This window comes from Zingiber officinale, chromosome 4A, assembly GCF_018446385.1.
Source record: "Zingiber officinale cultivar Zhangliang chromosome 4A, Zo_v1.1, whole genome shotgun sequence".
NCBI lineage: Eukaryota > Viridiplantae > Streptophyta > Magnoliopsida > Zingiberales > Zingiberaceae > Zingiber > Zingiber officinale.
In genome coordinates, this window is record NC_055992.1 from 63,426,686 (window position 1) to 63,449,297 (window position 22,612).

Below are 22,612 nucleotides of genomic sequence, written 5' to 3' on the forward strand. Positions count from 1 at the left end.
GTGCTGAGAATTACAAGTGCTCACCCGTAATCCCTGCAGAGTTGCTGAAGAACAACAAGGAGGAAAACTCTCTCAAAATATAATGTTTGCTATCCTCTTTGATATCTACTCAAGACATTATATAGAACTAAAAATGGTAGTTTCCAAGGCATGTAAAGAGAAGATAATGAATGCAAGTAATGCAAGTCTTCTTGCACACTCCCTTTCTAACAAATGGTAGTTTCCAATGCATGGAAAGAGAAGATGATGAATGCAAGTCTTTATGCACACTCCCTCTAGCTGTCCTCCAACTTGGGAATTCGTCCAAAATGTAGGTGGCATTAAATGGCACTCCAATTCCAACCAGAATGGTGAGTTTTTCCACCATTCTAGTATGGTATTTGGCTAGGAACATGTTGCATCATGATATTCCATTCTTCCGTAGCTAATTGGCCCATTTTAGGGTCGACTTGTATGAAGTTGATCATTCGGCATGACATCGACTGTAACTCCATAGCCTGCCCTTCCAAGATAGGAGATGTCAATGCTTGTACAACATGTTGAACTTGCTTGACCTCTGTTTTCATTATCAGCTCAGCTGGCACGTGTAAGTCCTCTTCATGCTCCTCGTGGTTCAGGACGTACATCTCGACTTGCAGTCCTGTCTCATTGGCTTGGAGCTGATCCGGAGTTGTATCATCCCCTCCTTCCTCAAAAGGATTCGTCCTCGAATCTGAAACAATAAAAAGGGAAAGATCAGAAACATTAAAGGTTGAACTCACTTGGTACTCACCTGGAAGATCCAACTTGTATGCATTGTCGTTGATTTTCTCCAGTACTTGAAATTGTCCTGTTAGCTAGAGCCCTAGAGCCAATCATTTGATGATTGTATTTTTGGACTTGTTGTATCACATATTCTATATAAATAAAGGCATTTGGTTTTTGGTTATTATACTTACTTGTATTGGTGCCAAATAAACTAAGTATAATAACGTCCTTGAGTAGAAGGTTCTTACCTATATCAATCGGTTAGCTGAACCGATAGTGAGATGATATAGGGAACACTACTCTTAATCATTCCTAGTCGAGTATTAACATTCAAGGACAATGTTAATGCAATAAGACTGGCATGTAGGTCAACTCGATGACTTGATCTCACAAGTCATGGATATAGAGATATCAAGTTGACACATGGGTATACATTAGAGAATGTATACTGAATGACCCACCATGAGAAAGTATCATGGAATGTTATATGAGTGTCATATACTTTCTCATGTGGCTATTAGTATGACTACTAGTCCTTAGACCTGAAGTCACCATGGATCCCTACATAAGGAGTTATATACTTTGGTTTCTTCAAACGTCACCCGTAACTGGGTGGACTATAAAGGCGATTACTGGGTATGTAACGAATTATGCAGAGGGATGTGAGTGATGTAGATGGGATCTATCCCTCCTATATGACGGGAGTGACATCGATATTCTTGATAGAGTGAGACCACGAAGTGCATGATCATGCCCAAATGAGTCAATATAGGATATTGAGCTCATTTGATTTAGTGAGTCTACTTGGAGTTCAAGATTTAGATTGATTAGTGGATGACATTGTCTATGACTCATATTGATCAATCTAGATGTCTAGGATAGAAGGACACTTGTCATATTTTGTGAGGAGTCACAATTAGTAGTCACAAGGTGATGTTGGATCTCAACATTCTTGTAACTTGGGTAGTAATGATGTGTTGCTAGATACCGCTCATTACTTATGCTCCTAAGTAGGTCTAGGGGCATTGCCAACGTTACAAGAACTTATAGGGTCACACACTATAGACAATTAGATGGAGATTAGGTTCATATGATGAACCAAGAGGATTAGATTCATTTGATGAATCAAATTGGATTAAGAGTAATCTTAATTGGGCTAACTTGAGTTGGACTCAAGTTGATTCATGTATTCAATGAGTCTAATTTAGATTATGACTCATTGAATCAATTTAATTAAATGAATTAGATTCATTATATTAAATTGGCTTGAATTAAATGGTTAGATTAGATCAACCATGAGAGAGATTAATTCAAGTTTGACTTGACTTGAGAGGAAGAGAAAGAGTCAAGTTTGACTTGACTTTTTGCCACATCATTAGTGAGTTGGCAAGATGTGAACCAATTATGATGCTCCACATCATCATGATTAATTAAGTGAGATGCCACCTCATGGAGGTTACAATTCTTCACTTTAATGGCTACACATTAATTGCACGTAATGCAAAATGGGAGTTACATTCTTTTGAATGTGGCCGGCCACTATGGTGTGGTGTGGAATGAATTTTTCATTCATGTGTGCATTCACTCCATCTTCTTCCTCTTAAGCTCTCCCTCTCCCTCTTCTCCTCTCTTGTCGTGACCTATCAAGGTGCTAGCACACCTTCGTTTAGGTCTTCTCCACCTAATTAGTTCGTGTGAATACTTCTAGAGGAGTATCTATTTTGATACTCTTGAGATCCAGCACCGTTTGGACGAGCGGGAACGCGAAGGGCTTCGCTTCAAAGGTATAACCTTTTTTTATGTAGATCTAGGAGTAGATCTCGGTAGAAACTCGTATTCGTAGTTTTTCAAAAATTTTCTTTGCACGGATCAGTTGGCTTTGGGGCTTTTGGGGTTTCCGCGACACGAAAATGCAATTTTCGCGGCCCGAAAAACCCAACAGGTCCATCACCACGTGGGTTCAGCTTGGATTGCCTTCGTTTCGGAAATCGCTCCTTTCGAAAATGAACCCAGACCTAGTGTCAGATTGAAAAGTAATCGACTTTCGTCCCTTGTTGGCACGGGTTGCAATCTGCTCATTCCTCCTCAGCATGTGTTGTCTTGCCTTGTCATGGATCCTTTTCACCAAATTAGCCTTCGCTTGACCTTCAAGGCTAGCAATCTCATCCACAGGTAATGGAATTAAATCTAATGGAGTGAATGGATTAAAACCATAGACACTCTCAAAAGGTGAATACTTAGTAGAAGAATGTGTAACCCTATTGTATGCAAATTCAATGAATGGTATGCAATCTTCCCATGCTTTTAAATTCTTCCCAATGGCAGAACGCAACAAATTTCCCAAGGTTCGATTAACGACCTCGGTTTGCCCATCAGTCTGTGGGTGACAAGTGGTAGAGAATAACAACTTTGTCCCAAGTTTTCCCCACAAGACTTGCCAAAAATGGCTGAGGAACTTGACATCTCAATCACTAACAATTGTTCGAGGGATCCCATGCAAACTGACCACCTCCCTAAAGAATAAATTTGCCACATGTGTAGCGTCATCAGTTTTATGGCAAGGGATAAAGTGTGCCATCTTCGAAAATCGGTCCACAACCACAAAAATACTATCTCGGCCATTCCTTGTCCTAGGCAAACCTAACACAAAATCCATTGACACATCAGTCCAAGGGTGGCTAGGCACAGGCAAAGGCATATAAAGTCCATGTGGTTGCACCTTAGACTTGGCTTTCTTACATGCAAGGCACCTAATGCAAATCCTTTCTGTTAGTTAGAGCCCTAGACCCAATCATTTGATGATTGTATTATGGACTTCTTGTATCATATTCTTATATAAATAAAGGTATTTGTTTTTGATTATTATACTTACTTGTATTGGTGCCAAATAAACTAAGTATAATAGCGTCCTTGAGTAGAAGGTTCTCACCTATATCAATCGATTAGTTGAACCGATAGTGAGATGATATAGGGAACACTACTCTTCATCATTCATAGTCGAGTATTAACATTCAGGGACAATGTTAATGCAATAAGACTAGCATGTAGGTCAACTAGATGACTTGATCTCACAAGTAATGGATATAGAGATATCAAGTTGACACATGGGTATGCATTGGAGAATGTATACTGAATGACCCGCCATGAGAAAGTATCATGGATCGTTATATGAGTGTCATATACTTTCTCATGTAGCTATTAGTATGACTACTAGTCCTTGGACCTGAAGTCACCATGGATCCCTACATAAGGAGTTATGTACTTTGGTTTCGTCAAACGTTACCCGTAACTGGGTGGACTATAAAGGCAATTACTGGGTATGTAATGAATTATGCAGAGGGATATGAGTGATGTAGATGGGATCAATCCCTCTTATATGATGGGAGCGACATCGATATTCTTGATAGAGTGAGACCACGAAGTGCATTGGTCATGCCCAAATGAGTCAATATGAGATATTGAGCTCATTTGATTTAGTGAGTCTACTCGAAGTTCAAGATTTAGATTGATTAGAGGATCACACGGTCTATGCCTCACATTGATCAATCTAGATGTCTAGGATAGAAGGACACTTGTCATATATTGTGAGGAGTCACAATTAGTAGTCACAAGGTGATGTTGGATCTCAATATTCTTGTAACTTGGGTAGTAATGATGTGTTGCTAGATATCGCTCATTACTTTTGCTCCTAAATGGGTTTAGGGGCATTGCCAATGTTACAAGAACCTATAGGGTCACACACTAAGGACAATTAGATGGAGATTAGGTTCATATAATGAACCAAGAGGATTAGATTCATTTGATGAATCAAATTAGATTAAGAGTAATCCTAATTGGGTTAATTGAGTTGGACTCAAGTTGATTCATGTATTCAATGAGTCTAATTTAGATTATGACTCATTGAATCAATTTAATTAAATGAATTAGATTCATTATATTAAATTGGCTTGAATTAAATGGTTGGATTAGATCAACCATGATAGAGATTAAGTCAAGTTTGACTTGACTTGAGAGGAAGAGGAAGAGTCAAGTTTGACTTGACTTTATGCCACATCATTTGTGACTTGGCATTAAGTGGCCAATGATGATGTGCCACATCATCATGTTTAGCACATGTTTGTGCCACCTCATGGAGGTTACATTGTAACACCCACGAAATTATAAAATAGGAATAAAAGAATAAAAGGGTTGAATAAGAATAAAACATTTGCTAAAAGAAAAGAATGAAAGAAAAATTGATGAAATGATAAGAATAAAAGAAAAAGGAAAACAAAAACAAAAGAAAATTAGAATAAGAAGAGGTGAGGTCAAGGGTTGAACCTTGAACCTCCCACAATTTATGGAGATAAATTGATGAATGATAACCATTAGGATAAGGAGAAATAATTGGATAGAAAGGAATGAAAAATTTAGTTAAAGGAGAAAAGAAAACTAAGCAAAAAGAACAAGAGAAAACCAAGTTGCTTACCTTCTTTTCTCTCTTGGTTAAGAAAAGGAGCAAGCAAAAGAAGGATTTACTACTTCCCTCCCTCTCTCTATTTTCGTGGGAATTAATGGAGTGGGGGAAAAGAGGAGTTGAGGGAGTGAATGAGGACATGTTTCATGGGCAAGGGAATAAATAGATTGGGAGAAGAAAAATAAGGGATTAAATCATTTCTTCCTCCTTCCTCTTTCTTCTTCATTCCTCACCGAACCAAGAACTCCCTCCCTCTCCTTTGTCCGAGAGCTAAGATAAGCTTCTCTTCAAGAAAAACTAAGTTTAGAGAGGAGACCTTCAAGATCTATCCCTTCCAAGCAAGAGGAACAAAAGGAGGTACAAGAAGAAGAAGCTCTCTCCTTCCTTGGCACCTAGGATACTTTTCTTCTTAAGAAAAACCACAAGCGAAAGGAGGTAAGCTTCCCCTCACCTGTGGTACAATAGTTCATATGGTTTTCATGAAGATAGATTGCTTAAAAACCTAGGGTTGCTTCATGGAAATTTTGGCCAAGATAAAAAGAAGAATCTAAAGAACTTTAAAATTCAACTAGATGTGCTCAATATATTTCTTATGATATGTATTTTATGGTAGGAGGTTAATCTAATGTTTTTATGCTAGAATGTTTAGCTAGAACTTAGATTTATGATCTTAGATTCTCAGCCAAGCATGAACAAAAGAACTAAGTAAGCGTAGGACTCAAACTAAGCATGCTCCCTTGTTCTTATGATATGTGCCCTATGATAGTAGTGTTGTTAACATTTTCTTCCACTTGTATGTTGATTTGAACTTCATCTTCAAGCTCATGAACATTTGTCCATGGTAGAACTAAGGGCTTAGAAGAGCTTTAAACCTAAAACTAAGCATGCCATGATTTTTCCCTAAGATAAAAATATGAAGCTAATATGATATGCCCATGAGTTATGTTGATTTGAACTCTATTTCATGTTTATGAAGATTCGGCTATGTTGATATATGAGGCCTAGGGAAAGTTTAAAACAAGTTTAAGATGCTCATGACCTTCTTGATGAAAAGATATGAAACTAACTTGATGTCCTTATGCTTGTTTGTTGCATAGAAATTTAGTTACATGCTCTACAACTTTCGGCCACACAAGGTTTTAAGACCTAGGATGTTTAGAACTTAAACTAAGTTTGCTCATGTTATTCCTTGTAATAAATGCCATGAAATTGATGTAGGGTTTACAAGCTTTTATGGCACATGAAAACTAGTCTATGCCTTACATGTTTCGGCCACCATTAGGTTAAAGGCCTAAGGAAACTTAGAACCCAACTTAGATATGCTCATGATGTTCTTGTAATAAATGCTATGAAATTATTTATGGTTTTCATACTCTTATGCCACTAAAAACCTAATTCCCATGCTTGATAAGTTTCGGCCACGTTGGATTAAAGGGCTTAGGAAGTTTGGAACTTGAACTAAATGTGCTTATGATGTTCCTCATGATATGTATTATGATATGGATTTAAGGTTCAACACTTTCATGCTGCTTGTAACCTAGAATCATACTTGCTACGGTTCGGCCATGTTAAGGTTAAAAGATTAGAGAACTTAGAACCCAACTAAACATGCTCAAGTTGTTTCTTATGACATATGATATGACATTAGTTAGGGTTTACATGTTTATATGTTGCTTATAACCTAATTTGAGGCTTGATGGGTTTCGGCCATGATATAAGTAAAGACCTAGGAAGCTTGGAACCCAAACCAAATATGCTTAAGGTGTTCCTTATGATATAAGATATGATAAAGGTTTAGGGTTCACATGCTCGTATGTTGCTTGCTAACCTAGGCTACAACTACATGTTTCGGCCACCACATGACCTTTGGGTTAGAGACCTACTTATGTTTTTTTTTCCCATATGCTTCATATGTAATGCTTATGATATGATAGGAATATGATATGCTGCTATACTTATGTATGCTTATGATCTATGTATGATGTGTTAGTTAGAGCCCTAGAGCCAATCATTTGATGATTGTATGGACTCATTGTATCATATTCTTGTATATTAATAAAGGCATTTGTTTGGTTATTATACTTATTTGTATTAGTGCCAAATAGACTAAGTATAATAGCGTCCTTGAGTAGAAGGTTCATACCTATATCAATCGATTAGTTGAATCGATAGTGAGATGATATAGGGAACACTACTATAAATCATTCCTAGTCGTTAACATTCAAGGACAATGTTAATGCAATAAGACTAGCATGTAGGTCAGCTCGATGACTTGATCTCACAAGTCATGGATATAGAGATATCAAGCTGACACATGGGTATACATTGGAGAATGTATACTGAATGACCCGCCATGAGAAAGTATCATGGATCGTTATATGAGTGTCATATACTTTCTCATGTGGCTATTAGTATGACTATTAGTCCTTAGACCTGAAGTGACCATGGATCCCTACATAAGGAGTTATGTACTTTGGTTTCGTCAAACGTCACCCGTAACAGGGTGGACTATAAAGGAGATTACTGGGTATGTAACAAATTATGCAGAGGGATGTGAGTGATGTAGATGGGATCTATCCCTCCCATATGACGGGAGCGACATCAATATTCTTGATAGAGTTAGACCACGAAGTGCATGGCCATGCCCAAATGAAATCAACATTAGATGTTGAGCTCATTTGATCGAGTGAGTCTACTTGGAGTTTAAGATTTAGATTGATTAGAGAATGACACGGTCTATGCCTCATATTGATCATTCTAGATGTCTAGGATAGAAGGACAATGACATATTTTGTGAGGAGTCACAATTGGTAGTCACAAGGTGATGTCGGATCTCGACATTCTTGTAACTTGGGTAGTAATGATGTGTTGCTAGATACCGCTCATTACTTATGCTCCTAAATGGGTTTAAGGCATTGCCAACGTTACAAGAACCTATAAGGTCACACACTAAGGACAATTAGATGCAGATTTGGTTCATATGATGAACTAAGAGGATTAGATTCATTTGATGAATCATATTTAATTAAGAGTAATCCAAATTGGGCTAATTGAGTTGGACTCAAGTTGATTCATGTATTCAATGAGTCTAATTTAGATTATGACTCATTAAATCAACTTAATTTAATGAATTAGATTCATTATATTAAGTTGGCTTGAATCATATGGTTGGATTAGATCAACCATGAGAGAGATTTGATCAAGTTTGACTTGATTTGAGAGGAAGAGAAAAAGTCTTGTTTGACTTGACTTTTTGCCACATCACTAGTGAGTTGGCAAGATGTGGACTAATAGGATTGCTCCACATCATCAATGTGTGCCACCTCATGGAGGTTACAAGCCTCCACATCATTTAATGTGGCCGACCCACATTAAATGAGGAGGTTACACTTGTTGCCATGTCATTTAGTGAGGTGGCAAGATGTGGACCAATAGTGTTGATCCACATCATCCTAGAGTGCCACCTCATGGGGGTTACAACTCTTAATGGTCTCCACATTAATTGGAATTAATGTGGGGGTTACACCTCCAAGAGTGGCCGGCCACTTGATGGCTAAGGGGTTGTTTGAATTTCCTCTCATTGATTTCATTCACTCTTCTTCTCCCTTGGGTGCTCTCTCTTCTCCTTCTCCCATTCCTTGGCCGAACACTCCATTGGTGCTAGCACACCTTGTGTTTTGGTCATCTCCTTCTACTTGTATCCGTGTGGATACATATAGAGGTTGTCTACTTTGACAACTAGAGATCCGGCGACATCTTGGACAAGCGGGAACGCGAAGGGCTTCGCTACAAGGGTAATGATCTTAACTTTAGTGTAGATCTAAAGTTTTTACAAACTCGTACAAGAAAAAGGTTTTTCGATAATTTTGTTTACGAATCTTTGCACGAGATCCACGGCTTTGGGTGACTCGGGGTTTTCGCGACGCGAAAAAGCGGTTTTCGCGGCCCGAAGAACCCAACATGATGATGTGCTATGTGCCCAAGTTTATGATGTGCTATGTGCCTAAATTTATGATATGCTATGTGCTTAAATTTATGATATGCTATGTGCTTAAATTTATGATATGCTATGTGCCCAAATCTATGATATGCTATGTGCCCAAGTTCATGATGTGCTGTGTGCCCAATTATGCATGTGATCATGATGTGCTGTGTGCCTAAAAATTCATGATGAGCTGTGTGCCAATTATACATGCTTTATGTTATGCCTAAGAGTTGCTTCCCTATCAATTGGGACTAGGAGCACTCTTCATGATATGATTATGACATGAATGATAGGTTAAGAATTAAAGATATGTATGACATGCTACTTTACTTTTAAGGCTTGTACCAAGGGTGGGCTCCATAAGCGCCCCAGGGTCGATGAACTAAGAAACGAGCCTCGTTAGGGATGGGCTCCTAAGTGCGCCTAGGTCGATGGACTAAGAAACGGGCCTAGTATGTATGCCTTGTAGGGTTCAAGACTTGCTACCTTTGACCTACATAGGACGCGCGCATTTATGTATGTGGTACAAGCCGGCCCCCCCCCCTTATGTTGAGATTATGTTTAAGTATGTATATTATAAGTTTTCAAAAGATATGTTGCATATGTTTTCATGATACATGTTTAGAAATTCACCTTGCATATACCTTATGATTATGCCATGATATTTATGATGATGTTATGATATGTCAGGGTGCATTTGATGATTATGTTATGTTATGTTATGTTATGCCATGATACCTTACGATTATGTTACGATATGCCATTATATGCTACATGCTATGATGAAATTGTCTCCATGTGTTATGTCTTGTGATTTTGATAAGCTATATGATTTTTGTGAGTAGGAAAGGAACTTACTGAGCCATGAGTGCTCACAGTTTACTTTCTTGTACCACAGATAAAGGCAAGGAATGGATGAACTAGGGGAGCAGCAGGAGGGGCTAGAAGGATATGTGTGGTAGTGGCTTGGCTAAAGCAGAAAGACCTGCTTTTTTTTAATAAGAACTATGCCTAGTTTATGTTACTGCATTATGACTCTTTGACATTAAATTTTGTGTTTGGGTATTATGACTTAAAAATCATATTAAGTATGCTATGTGGTTTTATACGTCCAGCTGATTAGTCATGGTGATTTAAAAGAAAAGAAAAGTTTTAAAACCTATAAGTAAGACTTCCGCTGTATTAAGTAAGTATGTATGAGTAAAGTAACCCCCGCCGCCTTAGCAGGAGGGGCGGGGCGTTACATACATATTCCCGCTTTAATGACCACTTAATGCAAAATGGGGGTTACACTTGAATGTTTTGGCTGGCCACTTTTGTGGTGAATGAGAATGAATTTTTCATTCAATTGATTCATTCAACTCTTCTTCCTCCTAGAGCTCTCTCTTCTTGCTCTCCCTCTCCTCATCTTGCCAATCCCTACTAAGGTGCTAGCACACTTTAGTTTGGTGATCTCCTTCTTGTGTTCGTGTGGATACTTCTAGAGGGTTGTCTACTTTGACAATCTTGAGATCCGACACCTTTAGACGAGCGAGATTCGCGAAATGCACGCATCAAGAGTAAAAATCTCTTAACATATAGTTCAGTGTAGATCTATAGGTTGGTAAACTCGTACTCGTAATTTTGTTTTCGAAAGTTTTTACTTCGTACGGATCTTGTGACTGGGGGTTTCGGGGTTTCCGCGACGCGAAAAGCAGTTTTCGCGGTCCGAAAAACCCAACAGTGGTATCAGAGCCACGTGCGAAGACTTGTACGAGTTTAATTTGTTTTTTATGAAAAATATAGCTTCTATGATTTTCTGTAAATTTAAGTTTTTATGGATTTTTATGAGTAATTTTCTCGTAGAAGCGAAGCACAAGTGTTTATATACTTGTAGGCTTCGACTACCGAGAAGATTTTTCCGAAACGGCAAGGTTTCGCCCCAAAACTTTTTGGGACAGCGGACTAAGGCACTGTAGGATCGCTTAGGGACACTCGCGATAGTTAGATCGTGGGTAGGGGCGCTGCCCCTGGCCCTGCAAGGGGATTCATTCCGCGATTGTGCCCGAAAACCGCTAAACGGGACCGTCGGGAATTTTTACTCGTAAAAATTGTAAAAATTGGTATTAAAATTGCATAAAATTATAGAAAATACATAATTTAGAATTATGTATAATTTGTGATAGTTATGGCCCAAAAAGACCCAATTGGATTGGTATATTTTGTGTTGTAATTTATAATACGGCCTGCATGCCGTCATGTGATTGTGTGCTGTATTTTTGATACGCGACCTGCGCGTCGTGCCTTTCTCTATTTATTCTTGTTGTAAATTAGTTTAGACTTGAATGTAACTCGAGTTTCAAAATTGTAATGTACAAAATTGGAGCGGTGGAAGGTCTACTCGAGACGGAGTTACGAGGAGGGTGCGAGCAACACAAGGTGGTCAAGGGAAGGAGCTTGAGAAGCTGCTGACCCTAGGTTGACCATCTGATCTTCTCATTGGCTTGAGAAGATCGTAGTAGGGCCATGACTAATCACAAATTAATTTAATTAATTGCTTGTGTGTATGTGATGCATGATTAGTAATTAATTAGTGCCTAATGATTAGATTAGATCTAAATCGTGTACTAGATGCACCCTTTCGATTAGATTAGATCTATCGTGTATTTGATACACAACGACGATTAGATTAGATCTAAATCGCGTCAACTCTAATGCCGACCGTGCCGTAATATCTATCACTACCTCGATCACATGTGTTGTTGAATCTGCCAAAGCAGAGCAACACATATTATCTTAGTAGGGTACGGAGGGACAATGTTGGTCCCGATTATCAACGCATAGGCGAATACAAACTCAATTAGATTGAGTATTCCTAGTTAACTCGGTTGGATCGAGTACAACTATAGGCATTCTTCCAATGGTTAGAAAGATAGGACATAAATCACATTTATATTAATTCTTGGGCGTATTAGCCAAAGCTAACTCAAGTTTTAATATAACTGCGGATAATGATCCTATAAACAAGAGTTGCATAGAGATGTAATTGGTAAATCGTTACCTACTGATCATACTAAATCTTGGGCGTATTAGCCAAAGCTAACTCAAGGGTTAGTATGATGTGGATCTTGTCCCACATGAATTATAGACTTCAGTGGGAGCATCATTTAGTTAAAGGCCTAATTAAATGATTTAAAAGAATATGATATTTATTTTCTGTATTTTTCTATTGTATATAACCATGACGTCGAATATGAACACCTTCTCTCTGCGTTCTGTCCTTGAGAAGGACAAGCTCAATGGAGCAAATTTCCTGGACTGGTACAGGAACTTGAGAATAATTCTCACCCAGAAACGTAAACTGTATGTTTTGGAGCAGCTCATTCCGGAGGCTCCTCCTGCAAATGCCACGCGAGTAGACAAAGATGCTTACAAGAAGCATCACGGTGACGCATTAGATGTGTCCTGCCTAATGCTCGCGACCATGAACTCTGAGCTTCAGAAGCAACACGAGTTAATGGGCGCTTACGATAGGGTTGAATATCTTCGTCAACTGTATCAAGGACAAGCAAGGCATGAGAGATTTGAGATCTCAAGGGCACTATTGTAGTGCAAGATGTCAGATGGGGCTCCTGTAGGCCCATATGTACTCAAAATGATTAGGTACATAGAAAACCTACAAAGGTTGGGATTCCCGCTTGGCCAAGAGCTGGCCACTGACCTGATCTTGCAATCCTTGCCGGATAGCTATAGTCAGTTCGTTCTAAACTACAATATGAACGAAATTGACAAGCCATTGCCCGAGCTGCTTAGCATGTTAAGAAGGCAAAGCCCCACTCTGTTCTGATGGTTCAGAAACACAAGGGCAAGGGTAAGCCCAAAGGCAAGGGAAAGTCCCAAGCCAAGGGCAAAGGCAAGGCACTGAAGCCCAAAGGAGGGGTCGCCAAGGATGCTTCCTGCTTCCATTGCGGTCACACCGGGCACTGGAAGAGGAACTGCAAGGTGTACCTGTAAGATCTTAAGAAGAAGCGAAGTGAGACTTCCACTTCAGGTATATATGTTATAGAAGTCAATCTATCTATTTCTTCATCATGTGTATTAGATACCGGATGTGCTTCTCACATTTGTAATAATGTGCAGGCATTGAGAAATAGCAGGGCATTGGCAAAGGGCGAGGTGGACCTACGCGTAGGCAATGGAGCACTGGTTGCTGCTGTTGCTGTAGCGACTTATTTCTATCTCTGCCCTCTGGGCTTGTATTAGAATTAGATGATTGTTGTTATGTGCCTATATTAACTAAGAACATAATTTTAGTTTCTTGTTTGGACAAGAAAGGTTTCTCTTTTATTATAAAGGACAAATGTTGTTCTATTTATTTAAAAGATATGTTCTATTGTAGTGCACCTCTGATGAATGGACTCTACATTCTAGACCTTGAAAGCCCTATCTATAACATAAATACCAAGAAGTTCAAGTCAAATGACCTGAACCAAACCTATCTCTAGCACTGTCGCTTAGGTCATATAAATGACAAGCGCTTATCCCAGCTCCATAAGAATGGTTTGCTGGACTCATTTGATTTTGAATCTTATGAGACTTGTGAGTCATGCCTACTAGGCAAGATGACCAAGACTTCCTTTAGTGGGTACAGCGAAAGAGCGACTGATTTGTTAGGACTCATACATAGTGATGTATGTGGCCCTTTCAATGTCGCTGCTAGAGGCGGTTATAGGTACTTCATCACATTTACTGATGAATTCAGTAGATATGGTTATGTGTACTTGATGACACAAAGTCAGAATCCTTTGAAAAGTTTAAAGAATTCAAGAATGAAGTACAGAACCAGCTTGGCAAGAGTATTAAGATACTTCGATCAGATCGAGGTGGAGAAAACCTTAGCCATGAGTTTAGTGACTACCTAGCTGAGTGTGGGATTCTATCCCAACTCACTCCTCCTGGAACACCACAGTAGAATGGTGTATCCGAAAGGAGGAATCGTACCATATTAGATATGGTAGGATCTATGATGAGTCACACAGATCTTCCGACATTCCTTTGGGGCTATGCTCTAGACACGACAGCTTTTATACTCAACCGAGTTCCGTCCAAGGCCGTGATAAAGACACCATATAGGATATGGACTGGGAGAGATTCCCAGGTGTCTTTCATAAGGATTTGGGGTTGTGAGGCTTATGTTCGACGTCAAGTCTCAGACAAGTTAGGACCCAAATCCGACAAGTGCTACTTTATTGGATATCCCAAGGAAACTAAGGGATATTACTTCTACATTCCCAGTCAGCACAAGGTAGTTGTGGTAAATACTGGGGTCTTTCTAGAAAGGGACTTTGTTTCTAGAAAGACTAGTGGGAGTACGTTCGATCTTGAAGAAGTTCAAGATGCGGACCATGGCACTGAAGCCTCGATGGAAATTCAATTGGAACCACAAAGTGTTGTGGATGATGTTGATCCACAAGGAGTTGAGGAACAACAACCAGTTCAAGTAGACATACCTCTTCGCAGGTCTGATAGGGTACGTCGTCAACCTGAGAGATACTCATTTCTCTTGTCTGACCATGATGACGTTGTGCTCATAGATAATGAGTCTACCACCTATCAGGAAGCTGTGATGAGACCAGATTCCGAGTAATGGCTAGAGGCCATGAGATCCGAAATGGATTCCATGTACACCAACTAAGTATGAACTTTGGTTAATCCACCTGAAGGGGTAAAACCCATAGGGTGTAAGTGGGTCTTTAAGAGAAAGACTGATATGGATGGACTTATCTATAAGGGTCGCTTGGTAGCTAAAGGTTTCAAGCAAATTCATGGTATTGACTATGATGAAACCTTTTCTCCAGTAGCGATGTTTAAGTCCATTCGGATCATGCTTGCTATTGCAGCATACCATGATTATGAGATATGGCAAATGGATGTCAAAACCACATTTTTGAATGGAAACTTACTCGAGGATGTGTACATGACACAACCTGAGGGTTTTGTAGATCCACAGCATACTAGCAAAGTATGCAAGCTGCATAGGTCCATTTATGGACTAAAGCAAGCTTCTCGGAGCTGGAATCTTCGATTCGATGATGCAATCAAACAGTTTGGTTTCATCAAGAATGAAGATGAGCCTTGTGTCTACAAGAATGTTGTAGGGGATATAGTTGTCTTCCTCATATTGTATGTGGATGACATACTACTCATTGGAAAGGACATCCCTTTGTTTCAGTCTGTCAAGACCTGGCTAGGGAGTTCCTTCTCAATGAAGGACTTAGGTGAGGCATCCCGCATTTTAGGGAAACAGATCTATAGAGATAGATCTAAGAAATTGCTTGGCCTAAGTCAGAGTACATACATTGACAAGGTACTCCTTCGGTTTGCCATGCAGAACTCCAAGAAGGGATTTCTGTCGATGTCACATGGCGTGAGCCTTTCGAAGACTCAAGGTCCCTCTTCTAGAGAGGAGAGAGACCGCGTGGATCAGATGCCTTATGCCTCAACCATAGGATCTATCATGTACGCCATGCAATGTACTCGACCTGATGTCTCGTATGCTTTGAGCATGACGAGCAGATACCAGTCAGATCCAGGTGAAAGTCACTGGATAGCGGTCAAGAATATTCTTAAGTACTAAAGAAGAACTAAAGAATATTTCTTGATATAAGGAGGTGATGACGAGCTAGCTGTAAAGGGTTATAGTGATGCCAGCTTCCAGACCGATCAGGGTGATTATCGATCGCAGTCAGGGGTCGTATTTTGCATTAATGGTGGTGCTGTGAGCTGGAAGAGTTTGAAACAGGACACAGTAGCTGATTCTACGACAGAGGCCGAGTACATTGCTGTATCAGAGGCAGGAAAGGAGGCAGTTTGGATCCGTAAGTTCATCACTGAACTTGGAGTGGTTCCCAGTATCGCTGACCCCATTGAGCTCTATTGTGACAACAATGGAGGTATAGCACAGGCGAAGGAACCTCGCTCACACCAGCGGACCAAACACATACTAAGGCGCTTCCATCTCATTCGAGAGATTATCGAGAGAGGAGATGTGAAGATATACAGAGTACCTACAGAGGCTAACATCGCAGATCCCTTGACCAAGGCTTTGGCATAGAGGAAGCATGATGGTCACACTAGGTCATTGGGGCTTATAGCCTACGCTGATTGGCACTAGTGCTAGTGGGAGATTGTTAGTTAGAGCCCTAGAGACAATCATTTGATGATTGTATTATGAATTTTTTGTATCATATTCTTATATAAATAAAGGCATTTGTTTTTTGTTATTATATTTACTTGTATTGGTGCCAAATAAACTAAGTATAATATCGTCCTTGAGTAGAAGGTTCTCACCTATATCAATCGGTAGTTGAACCGATAGTGAGATGATATAGGGAACACTACTCTTAATCATTCCTAGTCGAGTATTAAAATTCAGGGACAATGTTAATGTAATAAGACTAGCATGTAGGTCAACTCAATAACTTGATCTCACAAGTCATGGATATAGAGATATCAAGTTAACACATGGGTATGCATTGGAGAATGTATACTGAATGACCCGCCATGAGAAAGTATCATGGATCGTTATATGAGTGTCATATACTTTCTCATGTGGCTATTAGTATGACTACTAGTCCTTGTACCTGAAGTCACCATGGTTCCCTACATAAGGAGTTATGTACTTTGGTTTCGTCAAACGTCACCCGTAACTGGGTGGACTATAAAGGCGATTATTGGGTATGTAATGAATTATGCAGAGGGATGTGAGTGATGTAGATGGGATCTATCCCTCCTATATGACGGGAGCGACATCGATATTCTTGATAGAGTGAGACCACGAAGTGCATGGCCATGCCCAAATGAGTCAATATGAGATATTGAGCTCATTTGATTTAGTTAGTCTACTTGGAGTTTAAGATTTAGATTGATTAGAGGATGATACGGTCTATGCCTCACATTGATCAATCTAGATGTCTAGGATAGAAGGACACTTGTCATATATTGTGAGGAGTCACAATTAGTAGTCACAAGGTGATGTTGGATCTCAACATTCTTGTAACTTGGGTAGTAATGATGTGTTGCTAGATACCGCTCATTACTTATGCTTCTAAATGGGTTTAGGGGCATTGCCAAGGTTACAATAACCTATAGGGTCACACACAAAGGACAATTACATGGAGATTAGATTCATATGATGAACCCTGAGGATTAGATTCATTTGATGAATCAAATTGGATTAAGAGTAATCCTATTTGGACTAATTGAGTTGGACTCAAGTTGATTCATGTATTCAATGAGTCTAATTTAGATTATGACTCATTGAATCAATTTAATTAAATGAATTAGATTCATTATATTAAATTGACTTGAATTGAATGGTTGGATTAGATCAACCATGATAGAGATTAAGTCAAGTTTGACTTGACTTGAGAGGAAGAGGAAGAGTCAAGTTTGACTTGACTTTATGCCACATCATTTGTGACTTGGCATTAAGTGGCCAATGATGATGTGCCACATCATCATGTTTAGAACATGTTTGTCCCACCTCATGGAGGTTACATATTCCCTCTTTAATGGCCACTTAATGCAAAATGGGGGTTACACTTGAATGTTTTGGCCGGCCACTTTTGTGGTGAATGAGAATGAATTTTTCATTCAATTGATTCATTCAACTCTTCTTCCTCCTAGAGCTCTCTCTTCTTGCTCTCCCTCTCCTCATCTTGTCGAACCCTACTAAGGTGCTAGCACGCTTTAGTTTGGTTATCTCCTTCTTGTGTTCGTGTGGATACTTCTAGAGGGTTGTCTACTTTGACAATCTTGAGATCCGACACCTTTGGACGAGCGAGATTCGCGAAAGACACGCATCAAGGGTAAAAATCTCTTAACATATAGTTCTAGTGTAGATCTATAGGTTGGTAAACTCGTACTCATAATTTTGTTTTCGAAAGTTTTTACTTCGCACGGATCTGGTGGCTGGGGGTTTCGGGGTTTCCGCGACGCGAAAAGCAGTTTTCGCAGCCCGAAAAACCCAACACTTTCAACATCTCTTTTCATATGAGGCCAGAAGAAATGTTCTTTCAAAATGTCCAAGGTTTTCACAGCTCCAAAATGCCCCATTAATCCACCCTCATGTGACTCCCTAACAAGCAACTCACGTAAAGAAATTTGGAGAATGCAAAGTCTTTTTTCTCGAAACAAGTAACCATCATGCATATAGAACTTATCAAATGCACCCTTTTCGCATGCTTTAAAGATATCAACAATGTCAGCATCATTCACATACAATCCCTTCAGGTGCTTAAATCCAAGAAACTTTGATCCTAAGGTAGAGATAAGGGTGTACCTGCGTGACAAAGCATCTGCTACCACATTCTCTTTTCCTTGCTTGTATTGGATCACATAAGGAAACATTTCAATGAATTCAATCCAACGAGCATGTCTACGATTCAATTTACCTTGGCCTTTCAAATGCTTTTATGACTAATGGTTCATGTGAATAATGAACTCCTTGGACCACAAGTAATGTTGCCATGTCTCCAAAGCTTGCACCAATGCATAGAGCTCCTTGTCATATGTTGAGTAGTTCAACGCTGCACCATTGAGCTTCTCACTGAAGTAGGCAATTGGCCTCTTTTCTTGCATAAGAACAGCACCTATACCAATACCAGAAGCATCACATTCAATTTCAAAAACCTTAGAAAAATCTGGTAGAAGTAGTAAAGGAGCAGTACTTAGCTTTTCTTTTAATGCGTTGAAGGCTTTCTCTTGTGTCTCTCCCCACTTAAATCCAATATTCTTCTTGATGATTTCCATTAAAGGGGCAGCGATGGTGTTGAAATTTGGCACAAACCTCCTATAGAACCCGACTAAACCATGAAAACTCCTTACTTCAGTGATGGTGCTAGGGGTAGGCCATTCTCTGATAGCTTTCACCTTCTCCTCATCAACTTCCACACCTCTGGAACTAACAACAAATCTAAGGAAAACAACCCTATCTACGCAAAAGTTGCATTTCTTAAGGTTAGCAAATAATTTTTCACGCCTCAAAGCTTCAAGCACACATTTCAAATTATCAATATGGTCATGCAAACTCTTGCTATAGATCAAAATGTCATCAAAATAAACAACAATAAATTTTCCAATAAATGCACTTAGCACGTGGTTCATGAGACGCATAAATGTGCTAGGAGCATTCGTCAATCCAAATGGCATCACTAACCATTCATATAGCCCCTATTTTGTCTTAAAAGCTGTTTTCCACTCATCTCCTTCCTTAATTCAAATTTGATGATACCCACTCTTCAAATCAATCTTAGAAAATATAGTGGATCCATGTAATTCATCAAGCATGTCATCTAAGTGAGGAATAGGGTGACGATACTTTACCGTTATCTTGTTTACAGCTCGACAATCCACGGACATCCTCCAAGTCCCGTCTTTCTTTGGAACCAGCAGCACAGGCACAACACAGGGACTCATGCTTTCACGAACAAGTCCTTTGGTCATAAGTTCTTAGACTTGCCTTAGAAGCTCTTTGGTCTCTTCTGGACTACTTCGATAAGCTGGTCAGTTTGTAATGGAAGCTCCCGGAATGAGATCAATTTGATGCTCGATTCCTCTTTTGGGTGGTAACCCAGGTGGCTTATCCTCGGAAAAGACATCCTTAAAATCCTGCAAAAGAGACATCACAGCACTAGGCAAAGAAACATTATGGTCAGCCAAAGAAAGATAGGCCTCCTTGTTTAGAAACAACATCATCGGTCTATCGGAGTTCAAAGCACTTTTGATCTCTCTTTCTTTTGCATAGAAGCTCATTTTTCTTTTTTCTTTCTTTTTCAAGGCCGAACTCTCAATCTTTTCTTTTTTTCCACTCTCTTTTTTCATTCTTAGTCCACCATCTTTTTTTTCATTTTCACTCTCATTTTCTTTTTCTATCTCAGCCACACCTTTTCCTCTTACTGCAACGGACTTTTTTATCTGGAGTTGTTCCTCAAATACTTGACGAGGTGTCAAAGGTGCAAGTGTAATGTTCCTACCATCCTTGCTGAAGCTGTAGCGGTTCTTATACCCATCATGTGTGGTTCGTCTGTCAAATTGCCACGGTCTTCCAAGAAGCAAATGGCTAGCTTTCATGGGTACAACATCACACAGAACCTCATCCGTGTACCTTCCAATCGTAAATGAAATAAGGACCTTCTTGGTTACTTTCATTTCTCCACTGTCATTGAGCCATTGGAGTTTATATGGCTTTGGATGCTTCAAGGTAGGTAGACCAAGCTTGTCCACCATTAACTTGCTTGCCACATTAACACAGCTGCCACCATCAATAATCAAATCGCATACCCGATCTTTCACATGGCAGCGGGTGTAGAAGATATTCTCCCTTTGCAGCCCGTCATCATCTTCTTTGGCTTGCATATGGAGATCTCTTAGCACAACAAGAGCTTGGCCATCAACAACAAGCTCAACATCACTAGTATCTTCAACTGATGGAGTGAACTCATTTCCTTCATCTTCCTCTTCAGTTTCGATCTCCCCATTATCCAATATGATCATTGATCGCTTGTTTGGGCATTGAGAAGCAATATGACCTGATCCTAAACAACGAAAACATTTGATGTCACAATTTCTGAGGTTGTGAAGATGAGTTACCCCTATCTTTGTTGCTAGGTTGTGTCTTGGCCACATTCGTCTGTCCCTTTGATTTTGAAACTGCTTTCTCAGTTGGTTTTGATGATCCCCACTTCTGCTTCCAAGGGGATGAACTCGCAGCCTCATACTTGGAAGATGATCGCACTCCTTTCTTGAGTTGTCTTTCAACTTTCATTGCCATGTGTACCACATCGTCAAGCTCCACATAATGATGCATCTCAACAATATTGGCAATCTCACAGTTCAGGCCACAAATGAACCGAGCCATGGTCGCCTCTCGGTCCTCCTCAATGTTAGCCCGAATCAAGGCTATCTCCATCTCCTTGTGGTAGTCTTCCACAGTCATAGACCCCTGCTTCAGACTTTACAATTTCAAATGTAAGTCTCGATAATAGTGAGATGGAACAAGCCGTCTTCTCATAACGACTTTCATATCCTCCCAATTATCGATGGGAAGCTCACGGTTTCGACGTCTACTAAGGGTCAATTGATCCCACCATATAATGACATAGTCGGTAAAAGCCACCGCAGCATGCTTCACCTTCTTCTCCTCCGAGTAATTGTGACAATCGAATACCAGCTCAACTTTCCTCTCCCATTCAATATACACATCAGGGTCATTTTTACCTTGAAATGGAGGAATGGACAGCTTGATGGTGCCCATGTTATGATCTACGACTTCCCTTTCTTGGTGTTGCCTTTGAACATGCCTTGGCCTTTCGGGTCTGATAGCCCTAGCCCTCCTCCAAGTAGCATTGGAGACCACTTTATTGCTCGCCCCATCATCATAGTCATCATCTGGGACATTTGGAGCAAAATGTGGCCGCTGGTCGAGTCTCCGATGCCTAGGTAATGGCTCTTGCTGAAGTTGTTCGAGCCGATCCTCATGCCTATCCAACCGATCTCGAATCTCATTGAACACGACATTCATGCGCTCAAATTGTTACTGCATAGCCCGCATGATTGTAGTCTGATCAACCCCTCCTCCATCACTTGGATCAACCCTGCCACCGTGCTCTCGAGACATAGTGAGCTGCAACTGAAATATTATGAACAAAGGAGGATCCTCACTCACTCCCTCACGTGATTGCACTCAGTTGGATGTCACAAAAACACTCGTGTTTCACTCAGAAAATTGAGTTCTCTCTGCTCACTTGTTTTCGTCCAAAAAGTTCTAGAGAAACTAAGCAAGTAAAAAAAAACAAACACTTATTCAACCCAACAAACTCAGAATACCGATTCTAGGCTCAGTTGGATCGGTTACGATATCAATCAAGGAACGATGGAAAGAAGATATGAAGCAAACAGAAATGATGATATGATAGAGAAAATCAAATTAAAGCAGCACAATGGAGATGGTAAATGGAGTTGAAAAGAAACGTGCAAATGGAAACGGAATCACGTCACGAGATGCAATCAAAATAAATCAAATGATCTTTGTTCTTCCTTTTCTTTTCTTCTCTTTTCTTTCTTTTTTTTGTCTTTCTTTTCTATTCTTTTTTTTCTTCCTTTTTTTTCTTTTTTTTTCTTTTCTTTTTTGCAACAATACTAGAAAGTAGATGAAGATAACAAGATTGTGATGATAAAAACAAAATAAACACTAGGAAAGATAGATAAACCTGATTTGGAACTTGGCTCTGATACCAAAGTTGATGCGAGCCTTGACGAACAATACCACGAGACCCAATAAGATTGGAACTCAGTTCTGGGATCGTCCAAAGGAGGTTTCGGAGGGATGGAATATTGACCCGTTGATGATAGAGAATCAAGAACCAATATTATGAGAACAATGG

General features: G+C 39.7%; 1 protein-coding gene across 1 annotated transcript; it reads right to left on the reverse strand.

Moving 5' to 3' along the window:
- Positions 1-18,647: 18,647 nt before the first annotated feature.
- Positions 18,648-21,750, reverse strand: LOC121972425. The gene is made up of 5 exons (XM_042524095.1): positions 21,247-21,750; positions 20,820-21,171; positions 20,114-20,764; positions 18,899-19,162; positions 18,648-18,820 (listed from the first exon to the last, which is right to left on the reverse strand). Exons 1-5 carry the CDS (start codon positions 21,748-21,750, stop codon positions 18,648-18,650), a joined length of 1,944 nt encoding a protein of 647 aa, XP_042380029.1.
- Between the last annotated feature and the right edge of the window lie 862 nt (positions 21,751-22,612).

Bases quoted from the DNA above. Each gene is read 5' to 3' on its own strand.
- LOC121972425 (XM_042524095.1), bottom strand. From the start codon at position 21,750: ATGAATGTCGTGTTCAATGAGATTCGAGATCGGTTGGATAGGCATGAG. The intron at 20,765-20,819 runs GTAACTCATCTT...TTCGTTGTTTAG, and splicing joins ACCTAGCAACAAAGATAGGG to GATCAGGTCATATTGCTTCT. The intron at 18,821-18,898 runs GTACTGCTCCTT...GTATTGGTATAG, and splicing joins CGCATTAAAAGAAAAGCTAA to GTGCTGTTCTTATGCAAGAA.